At 41.9% G+C, this 12253-nt stretch overlaps 1 protein-coding gene across 1 annotated transcript in view; it reads right to left on the reverse strand.

The window, feature by feature from the left end:
- Positions 1–6053: 6053 nt before the first annotated feature.
- SCLT1 (sodium channel and clathrin linker 1) overlaps positions 6054–12253 on the reverse strand; it is a 238260-nt gene continuing 232060 nt past the window's right edge. Inside the window, exon 22 of the mRNA XM_073603794.1 lies at positions 6054–6410. Coding sequence (XP_073459895.1) covers positions 6348–6410 — 63 coding nt within the window. The 3' untranslated portion in view covers positions 6054–6347. The remainder of the gene's footprint in view (positions 6411–12253) is intronic.

Consider the following 12253-nt stretch of genomic DNA (forward strand, 5'->3'; position numbering starts at 1 on the left):
TAGAGAGCGAGAGAACAATAAAACAACAACTATTTTTTTTTTGTGGTTTTTTTTTTTTTTTTTTTTTTACACTTTTTTTTGCAACGAACTTTTGTAACTGTAAACGGTTCCAGGTTCGGGTCTGTCAAAATGCGATGGCATCTTGGGAGACCCTGTGAAAGTGTGCCTAGTCTGTGCAATGCTGTACCATACGCTAAAACTCCACTAGTGTATGGTAACGTTCAAAACATTCACCGATGCAAAGACCAGGATTGTCAGGACAGGAGGGACAATAATAGTGGGTGTCACGCCTATATCCGCGCTTTCTGCAGACACAACATTTTCTTTAGGGGGCTTGTTGGGTAGGAGTATGCGGGAGGACATAAGCAAAATGCCTCTCATGCAGCTGGCTTACTGCATTTGGTTGGGGATGGTGAGGTGGAGCACAGTCTGGAAACAGAAGGGCTCTGATGATCTCTTCCTGGAATTTAAGGAAAGATCCAGTCCGTCCAGTCCAGCTTCTGGCCTTATGGGCAACTAGGTACGGTGCCAACAACTGGTCGTTGAGATCAACCCCTCCCATATTTTAGTTATATTAGTGGACACAGAGGGGTTTCTCCACAACACCAGTCTCCGTAATAATTTGGACCGTTGTGTCTGCATGAAGGGAGGTAAGAACGAAAACATTCTTATTATCCCTCCACTTCATAGCGAGCAAGTTATTACACTTCAAGCAGGCTCTCTCCCCCAGCCTAAGACGGGAATCTACAAGCTGCTGGGGGAAAACCCTGGCGATTAGATTGCACGGTGCCACATGCTCCAATCTGATGATCAAAAAGGTGACTAAAAAGTGGCATGCTCGTGCAATAATTGTGCACATACAAATGGTACCCCTTTCCGAATAAGGGTGGCACCAAGTCCCACACAATCTTGCCAGCGCTTCCTATGTAGTCAGGGCAGTTTGTCGGTTCTACGTGGCTATCTCTTCCCTCGTAAACCATAAAACTACATGTATAGCCTGTGGCCCTGTCACAGAGCTTATACCTCTTGACCCCGTATCTGGCACGCTTGCTGGGAAGATACTGTTGGAATGAGAAGCAGCCAGAAAACTTAATCAGGGACTCATCAACGCAGACAACTTGATGGGGTGTAAACAAGTCTGCAAAACGTTGGTTGAAGTGGTTTACGAGGGGCCGAATTTTGTAGAGCCGATCGTATTCAGGGTCTCCACGAGGACGACAGAGTTCATTGATGTTGAAGTGCATGAACCGCAAATTCTGCTCGTATCGTGCCCTGCCCACTGAAGCAGAACACACGGGCATATGGTACATTGGGTCAGTGAACCAATATGACCGCAACATACTCATTTTAACTATGCCCATGTTGAGGGATAGGCCCAGAAAGGTCTTAAATTCTGAGACCGTAATTGGTCTCCAATCTCTGGCAAGGGAGGACTGGGGAATAGTGATGTGTTGGCCAGCGTACAAATTGTTTGGTCCACAATTGATCTATAGAGATCTTCGGTGAAAAACACCAAATAGAAATCAAGTGACGTAAAATCAACTGTTTCCACCTGAATGCCGGGTTGGCCAGTGAATGGGAGAAGTATGGGTGCTGCAGAAGTCGTGGGCTCCCAATTCGGATTGGCGAATTCTGCAGGAAGAACACTATGGGCACGACGGGCCTGTCTTTGTCTTCTTGGTGGCAGCGGGACACTACTTGTGCTTGCTGCCTCACCAGCTTGAACTGCACTTATGGGACTCGCCACGTCACCACGTGTTACTGCAGTGCTGGATGTACGACCAGGGTGTACTAGGCTGTTGGTGCTTGCCAGTTCACCAGAAGGAATAGCAGCGCTAGTACTTCTCTGCTCCATACGAGAGCCCTGCAGTTCTTGCACCTCAACAGCAGAAGAAGACGATTGGGGTCTGGTACGCCTGACCTTGGCAGGGACCACGACTCCGTCGTCAGAGCTATCTGTCATGGAGCTGCTGCTGTCTACAGGTTCGTATTCTGAGCCTAAATCTGACAGATGAGTGACCTCCTCTTCACTATCTGTCATGCTCAGAAACGTGTAGGCCTCTTCACTAGTGTACCTTCGATTTGGGCTCTAAATTTAGTGGTACACTAGTGAGACTCACAGGTAAAAAAGCTCCTGACTGTCAGCGACTGTATCAAAACGCTAACAAAAAAACTGTTAGCGTTCGCAGGGATCAGGCCTGACTCTGCTAACGCTGCAGCTATGTGTTTAGTGTTTTGTAAGTGACAGTGATCGATCGATACTGCACTTGGGTGGGCTGGGCTGGGGGGCAAAACGCAGGTGCTAGCAGGTATCTGGGCTGATCCTGCTAACACTGCGTTTTTGGGAACCCTAAACTGCTGGGGACGCTAGTATAAATCTGATCAGATATTGATCCGTTCAGATACTATACCACTAAGGGAGGTGTATGCTGCATGCGTGGGTGTTAGTGGTACTGGCTCTAGCCTGATGCTGCCTGGGGAGACGCAGACCCTATAACTTAACTTATATCACTGCCGGGCGATCAGGGGGTTAAACGGCGGGTGCCCTGAAACTATAAAAATCAAACTAACTAACCAGCGTCACCCATAACAGTTATATGGTGATCACTGGTGAAAGGGTTAACTAGGGGGCAATCAGGGGGTTAAAACCTTTATTAGGTACTATATAGGGGTACCTGACGCTATAAAAAGCTGACGGCGAACCTAAATACTTACCTCCCTAACTAGCGTCACCTGTGACACTAATACAGCGATCAGAAAAACGATCGCTTAGTGACACTGGCGACGGGGGGTGATCACGGGGTTAAACCTTTATTAGGGGGATTAGGGGGGTACCCTAGACCTAAAGGGGCCTACCACTAACTGCCCTACCACTTATAACTGTCACAAAATGACACCAATGCAATATTCAGTAAAAAAAAAAAAAAACTGCTATTGGTGTCACTGTGACAGGGGGTGCAGGGGGGTGATCGGGGGGTGAAAAGTGTGCCTGCGTGTTCTACTGTAAGTGTAGTGTTGGTGCAAACTTACTTGATGTCTTCTCTCCTCGGAAGCCGGAAAGAAAAGGCATGACATCACTTCCTCTGCTGCTGTTTACGTTGCAGAGGCAGAGGAAGGTTTTCATTCGTCAGGAGCGATCGCGAGCGATCTGGATGGCCCGAGGAGCACCCCCTTACCACTGATACATCGTGATGAGCCCCCCGCAGGGAGCCTGGTACTGCCCATAACCCCCCATTGGACTATACCAGTGCCCTGAAAGGGAGACAGCTGTCTCCTGCTGCCACACGTCCATCTTGTGGCGCAGAATACCGGAAATGACGTCCGTTGGTCGCCCGGAAATGGCGTGAAACTTCCGGAGCATCACTATGAGAAGGAAGGCTGACAGGAGAAAGGAGGAGGGCGGGTTTAAGTACAGCCCCACTCCTCCTACAAATTCAGGCTAACCTGCGCGCAGCCTCCCCATGTACTGCTCATGAAGGCTATGCCTGCTTGTAATACAGTGGGATGAAAAAACGTTGCTGCCGTTTGTCGCTGCAGCTTGTCAGCCCAATGCCACACCCACTAACCCCACCTACTCCAGCCCACTGCTTTCTGAATAGACAGCTCTGTCTCTTTCGCTAAACCACCTCCATGCTCACTATGTGCTACAGTATCTGGGAGGTGAAGTGTATGAAAACACAAATGATGGAGGAGTTGGCTCAGTCAGGGAAAGGAGACTTTTTTTTTTACTTTACAAGGCCTGATCACATAGCAACTGGATTTGGGACTAGTTAGACTGTCATAAAGGAGCCTTTAGTTGTACGTTAACTAAAAGTACTAAAGCCAGACACTTTGCATAAAAGCACGGCAATTAGCATTTGTAGAATGAGAAAAATTATAAATCAACAACAGCACTTTTTTTTTTTCCAGGAAAGGTTTCCTTAACATGTCAGCACTTTAGTAACACAACAGCATATCTGACTGCATGGTGTGGTCAACTGATCAGCTAAGCCTAAAATAAAACCTGTCTACATTCACAATAAAATAAACTAAAGCAAACCCAACATTTTACAATCTGATGCAATTTATGTACAATCTGTTTTAGATTTACCAAAACCATGTACTGAGATGGCTACCTAAACAATCCATTCCATTTATACCCAATTAGGTAGGTCCTTGTACTACATAGTTGGTTGAGCTAAAGGCGGTTATACAATTATATTATAATTATATATTGCATATTTCAGCTTAAAGTTGAGCTAAACTCAGAAGGGAGAATATGCTATGTCATGGGGGCATCTAGAAATGCCAACTGTGCCTAAGCAGTAACCTGAAAAATCTACCTTTTGTTTTAAATTTCTCCTGAAAAATGGTAGTGCAATCATTTCCTGATATGTGAGTGTGCATAGGCACATACAGAGTATCTTCAGTGTGCATACAAGGCACTTCTATTTCTTGATTGCTAGTTTCAGGAGATTTAGAGTCAGGTGTGGTTATGTCACTACTGTGCTGCCCACTGTTCTCCTTCCTGGAGGCTGTCCCATTTGAAGATAAAACTCTGCCTCTAGCACGATGGTCATCTCCACACAGGGTGCAAAACAAGGCATGATAAAACCTGGCACACACAGGCCGAATATTAGCCGGTACAACAGAAACCTTCTGACATTCCGCACGTGTCTACGCCAGCCTGTCCAACAGAAGCTGGCCGAACGGGCATGCTGGAAAACCAGCATCTGATCAGCGCTGGCAGCCAATTGCTGTAAATTCTGGCGGGGGCCCCGTCAGAGCACAATAGCACAGCAGGGGAGATCGCTGTACTAACATTGCATAGTTAGTATAGCGAGCTCCTGGTTTTTATTTTTGTTCACCCTGCTGGGTTGAAAGAAAATAAACCGATCGTATGTACTAAGCTTAAGCCAGTAATGGGGTAAAGATTTGTTGCAGGATGACCACAGGCAATGCTGGCAACTAGCCTTTTAACTTCTCCCTGCATTATTATTGGACACAGAGTTCAGTTCCTCTATAAACCCTGGTTCACACTGATGCAATATCTGATGTGCTCCAGAATGTATGGAATTGCATGGCAAGTGAAATAACATGGAGGCCTTTCACATATATGCAGTGTGATTCTGATGAGATTTTAAAAAGGGTCCCGTGTGAGTTTATTACAGTGCAGTGCAATTTGTAGCTACATAGACTTGAATGGAAATTGCATGCAGATCATTTATCTGTCCTAAGATACCACAATACTATTGGGTTTTCTGCAAGTCTTTGCTTTGTTCCATATCTCTCATCTCTAGTTCATGTCAGGAGAGAGAGAGACTGACTGTATCCAAACCCCATAAAAAAAAAAAAAAAAAACACATTAGAATTGCTTCTGAACCGCATTAACTAGAGATGCTCCTTGAAATCGCATTGCAAAACAGATTCAACTTGCACCACATCAGTGTCAACCCAGGCCTAGTGCTGCAGCTAATAGCTGTCACAATGATGTTGGCCAATACCATTATTACGGTGCTGTCCCCTTCCAGGGCCATCTGGGAAAACACTTGCAATGAGGCTAATATAAAGGATGTATTGCTGACCTCTTCATAAAAATGCTAGCTGCTTGACTGTTCCTGGCTTGCATTACTGTCCAAGCTACTGGCATGTAAAAAGCATGCAGGTTAGAATGTTAGATGGCTTGATCTGCATACGTTTTCCAAGTCTGTGCCTCAGAAAGCATTGAAACCACAGAATCAGTGTGACAACTTGCATTTTTAATAGATGTCAGCAATGGAAGCCTGAATGGTCTCTCACTACAGGTTTTGTTTTGTGTCCACATCCTGACAGTGAAGCAGATGCACACCCCTAGTCCTCATCTAAGAATGTGATGCCTTGAGCCTTAGCGACCAGACAGCAGCCCTATCCTTGCAATGTATATATCTCCAATGAGCAGGACCCTCAAAACTTCTTTCCCCTTAGTTCGGTATGAAATAACAATATTTTTACTGTATATTAAAAAGAATGCAATTAAATATGATGGTGCTATATAGAAAGATAAATCTACAAATAAAAACAAAAGGCAGAATGCATTTCTCCATGTATAAAAAAAATATATTTTTAAATATATTAATTACATGACTGAACAAACTGTTAATAAACGTGCTTAATTTTATAAAACATTTTTTAACATAAGCAATTTGGAGTAAAAAACTAAAAAAACTATCAAATCATAAGTCCCCATTATAATTGAAAACATTCACATTTCCAGTTTGAGTGTTCATCGCTGTCCATTCAGCTGCAGACAAGAAGCCATCAATTTCATGTTCCCCTTCGCTGGCACTGCAGGTTATATAATCCCAATTATATCCAACGTGTGGATATTTTTAGATATTTCCCAGGTCCAGTTTGTGAGCAGCTTTTCTCCTCTGGGAAACAACAAGATTAAGCTGAAAAATAAATACAAATACATTATAAACTTGCATGAATTTCATACAGTATTAGAGAATTGTACCATGTCAACAATCAATTATTGCAGAAAGTTCAGAGTTCAAGTGATACCCGTTATTGGCTGACCTAAATTATTAAAGAAGCAAGCTTTCATAATAAATTATAAGGGAAGAAATGGGAGGAGATATGCTCCTCGCATTTGTTGGTATCGCCAATAGATAACAAGATGACACAATTGTATATACAGTAATGCACTAGATATGTTAGCCCTATTAGACGATATGAAATAGTTAGAAGGTCAACATCAGAATGTTTGCGATGTCATCAAGATGAAGCAGATTTCTGCCATTTGATTTGGTCATGTATGGAGGTAATGAGATATTGGAGTCAAGTAATACAAACATTTATCTAAAATGATTAAAAGACCAGTGCCTTGTACCCCTGAATTATGTTTGTTGGGAGTATTGAATGATGAAGACTGGTCAGAACATGTAAAGATCTTTTTGCAAAAAACACCTTTTCAGGCTCGAAAGCAAATTGCTAAGAGATGGATGCAAGTTATAACTCCTTCTATCAGAGAATAGATGAATGCAGTTAATCATATCATAGCATATGAAAAAGTTATGTTATCAAAGTAGGAGCAGCCACAACATTATCACTACTGACAAGTAAAGTGATAACACTGATTATCTTGTTACAATGGCATCTGAAAGTAGGTGGGATATATTTGGCAACAAGTGAACATATTGTCCCTGAAGTTGATGTGTTAAAAGCAGAAAGGATGGTCAAGCATAAGAATTTGAGTGTTGTTCAATGGTCAGGGCCTACTAAAAGTGGTCCAAGGAAAGAAAACTGGCAAAAGAGTCATTGATGCACTTCGGGAGCAAAGGCTGGCCCATATAGCCCGACCCAATAGAAGAGCTACTGTAACTCAAACTGCTGAAAAAGAAAGTGCTGGTTCAAATAGAAAAGTATCAGAACACACAGTGCAATGCAGTTTGTTGTGTTTGGGGCTGCGTAGCCACAGACTGGTCAGGGTGCCCAAGCTGACTTGTTCCATGGCCAAAGCGTCTACAATGGGCATATGAGCATCAGAACTGGACCACTGAGAAATAGATGAAGGTGGCTTGGTCTGATGCATCATGTTTTCTTTTACATCAGGTGGATGGCGAGGGTGCATGTGCGTTGCTTACTTGGGTAGAGATGGCACCAGGATGCACTATGGGAAGTAGGCAAGCCAGCGGAAACAGTTTTTTATTTTTTTTATTTCATTAACATGTTGATAAGGAGGGAGGAACTAGGGAAGGCAAAGAAGATCAAACTGCACTTCAATAGCATAGCCAGAATGCTCATGGGCAGTTTCGTTCTGTTATTCTGTAAGCTGTATTTTCATTCTATCCAAGCAGAAATGTTAGCTCAGTGCTGGGCTGTAAGGTCTCCATGCAGGCTAACCAGGCTACAGTCTGATCTTTTTGTTGAAAAACAACCAACTGCTTAAGTAGGGCAAAACTGAACAAACTGCAGAGTTTTCTTATAAAGGTAATAAAGTAAATAATCATCAATAAAGTATTAAGGGAAAAAAAATGTATGCAGCGCTTATAAAACAATGAAAATACATAAATAGCATTTATAAAAAATGTCCACCACGTGAAAAAATAGATAAAGACGAAAAAAGTCCAGTGATCGTAAACAATGTCCGTAACTAGATGAAAACTAGTAATTAACAATGCAAATCAACAAAAATCAATAAGTGAAAGAAATCTTGAAAGGAGATCTTGTGAAGAAACTGCCACCAATTGGTTGAAGGCTTACCAGAAGGGTTGGACTTGAAAAAGGCCTATACCTCTCAAGTCAAAAAGGCTTGGGTGTCATAACATCATGGTTGATGGAAGACCATCGACAATCCCGATAGCATCAACACCGATAACTTGGTATAACTTGGGGCATCAATAGGTATTCAGATAGACATCAGATGTTTGAACGGCCAGAATGGGGACACTCAGGGAGGTAAAAGTCAGCTCACACGATACACCCAAAGACTAAAAAGGGGATCCACATAGTGTAATAACGTTTCAAGTACATTTATTAAAAAGAATAAAAATTGAGAACACTCACATGTCAATTGGAAAAAAAATTGCATATTTGATGGCACAATAGTGATGGCGGCACCTCTCCCGATGCGTTTCATATAAACAGACTTCATCTGGGGTATAAGTGACCACCATCACCAGTGCACTTTATATAGGAGTGATGTGGCTCCAAACTGAATTGAATTGGCACCCACTGGAAGTTCCGGTCACACGAGCGTCACTTCCGGTCCGGAATAAATAATTATAAAGGCCCACACAATGCTCAGTATACAGCAACACAGTGGCTTAAATATAAATTAATTCGCAAGCATTAGTAAAATGAAGCTAGCACACACCAAGTCTTACTCGGGTCCTGCTGTTGTCACTTCCGGATTGGAAACTTTCTGGATTTACCAGTTACAGTCCCACTCCCCACTTGGTATTAATGTGGAGTTGGACATAAATGTTTTTATTAATAAGGCATAAGACCTACAGTGGACCCCTTTTATCTCAAGCCTTCCTATTGTGCACCTTTATGGGAATATTATTTATCTTAATCATATTTTGCATATGGTATATTAACCTTCCATTCGCATTTATTCTAATTATGTATTTTTCTGTATAAGGGGATTCTAAGCACTCTCCTCATAATTGTCATTTTTGATGTGCACCATTTATCTGTCTAAGATGTGTCTTCATCTTTGAATTGGCCCGAATGTTGTCATTATGGTCTTTTTACATTTGCCCAGTATCACTACCATATGAATGCGATGTTCCATTATTAGCCGTTGCTTATGCTGATAACATTGTGTGGCAAGTCTCTATGAACATGGTTAAAACTCTATCCATTGTTATTAGCTTATTTCCGGCCTTCTTTATTCTTGGGACCCTCCTATTGGTTGACGGGTGCGACACGTCTACGTCCTGTCGTGCTGTCATTAGGTCTCGGGCGCTCTGTTAGGATCGAGGCTTGAAACGCCATCACTTCCATTTTTTCCTGGAAGTAACGACGGCAGGACCCGAGTAAGGGTTGGTGCGTGCTAGCTTCTGGTTTAACTGGAAGCGATATTGAGACACTCGTGTTATTTAATGCGATCCTCGTTTCTGGCTGCTTTTTTACTAATTCATTTTACTAATGCTTGCAAATTTACTGGTGGGCCTTTATAATTATTTGTTCCGGACCGGAAGTGATGCTCGTGTGACCGGAACTTCCGATGGGTGCAAATTCAATTCAATTTGGAGCCACATCTCTTCTATATAAAGCACACGTGAGAGGTGCCGCCATCACTATTGTGCCATCAAATATGCGATTTTCTCCGATTGACATGTGAGTGATGTGAGTGAACCATGATGTTATGACACCCAAGCCTTTTTGACTTGAGAAGTATAGGCCTTTTTCAAGTCCAACCCTTCTGGTAAGCCTTCAACCAATTGGTGGCAGTTTCTTCACAAAGTCTCCTTACAAGATTTCTTTCACTTATTGATTTTTATTGATTTGCATGGTTAATTACTAGCTTTCATCTAGTTACGGACATTGTTTACGATCACTGGACTTTTTTGGTACTTATCTATTTTTTCACGTGCTGGACATTTTTCAGAAATGCTATTTACGTATTTTCATTGTTTTATAAGCGATGCATACATTTTTTTCCCTTATGTCTATGTGCTGTTTGTCTTCAGCTATGTTGGCTGCTTAAATCCTTCTAAGAGTAGTGATTCAGATTATTACAGCTGCCCATTAGTGATCAGTAGGTCATGAAAATAAGTAAATAAATAAAACCAGTCATCAGAAGGTGCCTGTTCATGACTGTTTTCCCCCTGAATCCTCTTCTAAACTACCAGGATGCTCCTAAACCTGAGCAAGGTCAATTAGAAAAAAATTATTTTGAGTTCTGCCATTTCACATACCACAATGCAAAGCATTAATTAAAGGTAGGCTGACTTTTTATACTTCACATAATGAGCCATCATTTTGTTAATCAAAATAATTAGATAAATTGTTATAATTAGTATCTGCATGATTCTGCCATTTGTATTACAGCATGTCTTTCTGTAATTGGAAAGTGTTAATTAGCAAGTATTAGCAAGAATTATATACATTCTAAGCATAAAACAATCTTTCAACGTGATTCCTCAGTTGGTCAGAACCTTTAGAGACATCGCCGTATGGTTGACATTTTAACATACTGTACTTCAAGTGTGACGTTTTGGCAATTTTTCTTCGTATTCATTTTCTACTGCACATTTTCACAACACGAGTAAAGAAGGGTTAGAATCTCTGAACAGTTGTATTGCTTTCTGTGTTCCTGTTACCCCTCAATTCCTGTCCTAGTAACAGATGCAATCAACACAGTAATTTAAAAAAAAAGGTATGTTGGTTTTTGGAAAAATAATATTGCCACAAATAAAATTTGAAGAAACAAAAACAAGCAGTTAAAATGAATTACTAAACATAACACAATCTTTAGAAGAGTTAGACACTGGCAAAGCAAACCTGTAAGGACAGCCCAGAATAACTCCCCACACTACCAATATGCCACAGTTTGATAGCAAGCATTGATAGGAGTGAACGATAAGAACAGAGGGAATGCACTCCAAGAAAATGAATATACGGTTAAGATAAAAACCCTATTTTCTTAGTCATACATTACAGGACACAGAATACTATTCTGAAATATTGGGATGTTAGCCTTTTCTTTGCAACAGCAAAGAAAAGGCTAACAGACCTGCAAGGAAAAACAGTAGGTTAACAAAAGGTGGCTTGAGGAAGACTACAGAACTGCCTGAAGAACCTTTCATCCAAAGCTTATAAGCTGAGGTCTGAACATCCACTTGGTATAACTTAACGTGTGAATAGAAGATAAGGTGGCAGGCTTGCAATCTGAGCAACAGATGAAATGCCTACAAAGCACTGACTGATCTAGAGGAGTGTGCTCTGAAAGGGGGAAACTTCTGAGGTCATAAGCTTAAATGTGAGCTCACTAATCCACCTAGTGAAAGTGGAACGAAAAGCATATGGGGACCTTCAGGAACTAAAAACTTAGCTAAGAGATAAACTCAAACAGCAAGTACAGCATCCAGGGACTAGAGGGAATTATTTTAGGATATATAACATCAGGACAGAGAGATAGTAAAATAATGTCATGGTTAAGGTCAAAGGAAGAGATCACTTTTGGGAAGAAAAGAAGCCTTAAGTCTCAAAACAACCTTATCTTTGTGTAGCACAAGAATGTATTCTTTACAGGTTAAAGCTGCCAAATGGATTCTTTACAGGTTAGGGCCACCAACGCAGAAATTCGCCTCACAGAAGTGATGGTGATGAGAAACGCAACCTTGTGAGTAAGGATAGGTGGAATATCCTTATAGTTTTTGAAGGGCTGAAAGAACTAGGTTGCACTCCCATGAAGTCACTGGGGAAAGTAAAGGAGAAACAATGTAGGCAACACCCTGTACAAACGCCTTCACAAGGGAGTGAGAGGCAAGCGGTCTCTGAATGAGGATCGCTAGGGCTGAAATTAGCTTTTCCCATATAGTACTTCCCAGGGGAGAATTTCTGGGTTTCGCACCACAAGAAATACGCTTTCCAGGTGCAGTGGTTGACTTTGCAAGGTATAAACTTCCTTGCTTAAAAGAGCATAGGCATAACCCAACTAGGGAGGCTCCTACCCTTCAGGAATTAGGCCTCATTAGCTAGGTCATTAAAGTCTACAACCAATAAGCAGGGTAGTAAATCCTTCCCAAGGACAGAAGATCCAGGTCTTGGAGGGCCCACG

The sequence above is a fragment of the Aquarana catesbeiana genome, linkage group LG01 (assembly GCF_042186555.1).
Source record: "Aquarana catesbeiana isolate 2022-GZ linkage group LG01, ASM4218655v1, whole genome shotgun sequence".
NCBI lineage: Eukaryota > Metazoa > Chordata > Amphibia > Anura > Ranidae > Aquarana > Aquarana catesbeiana.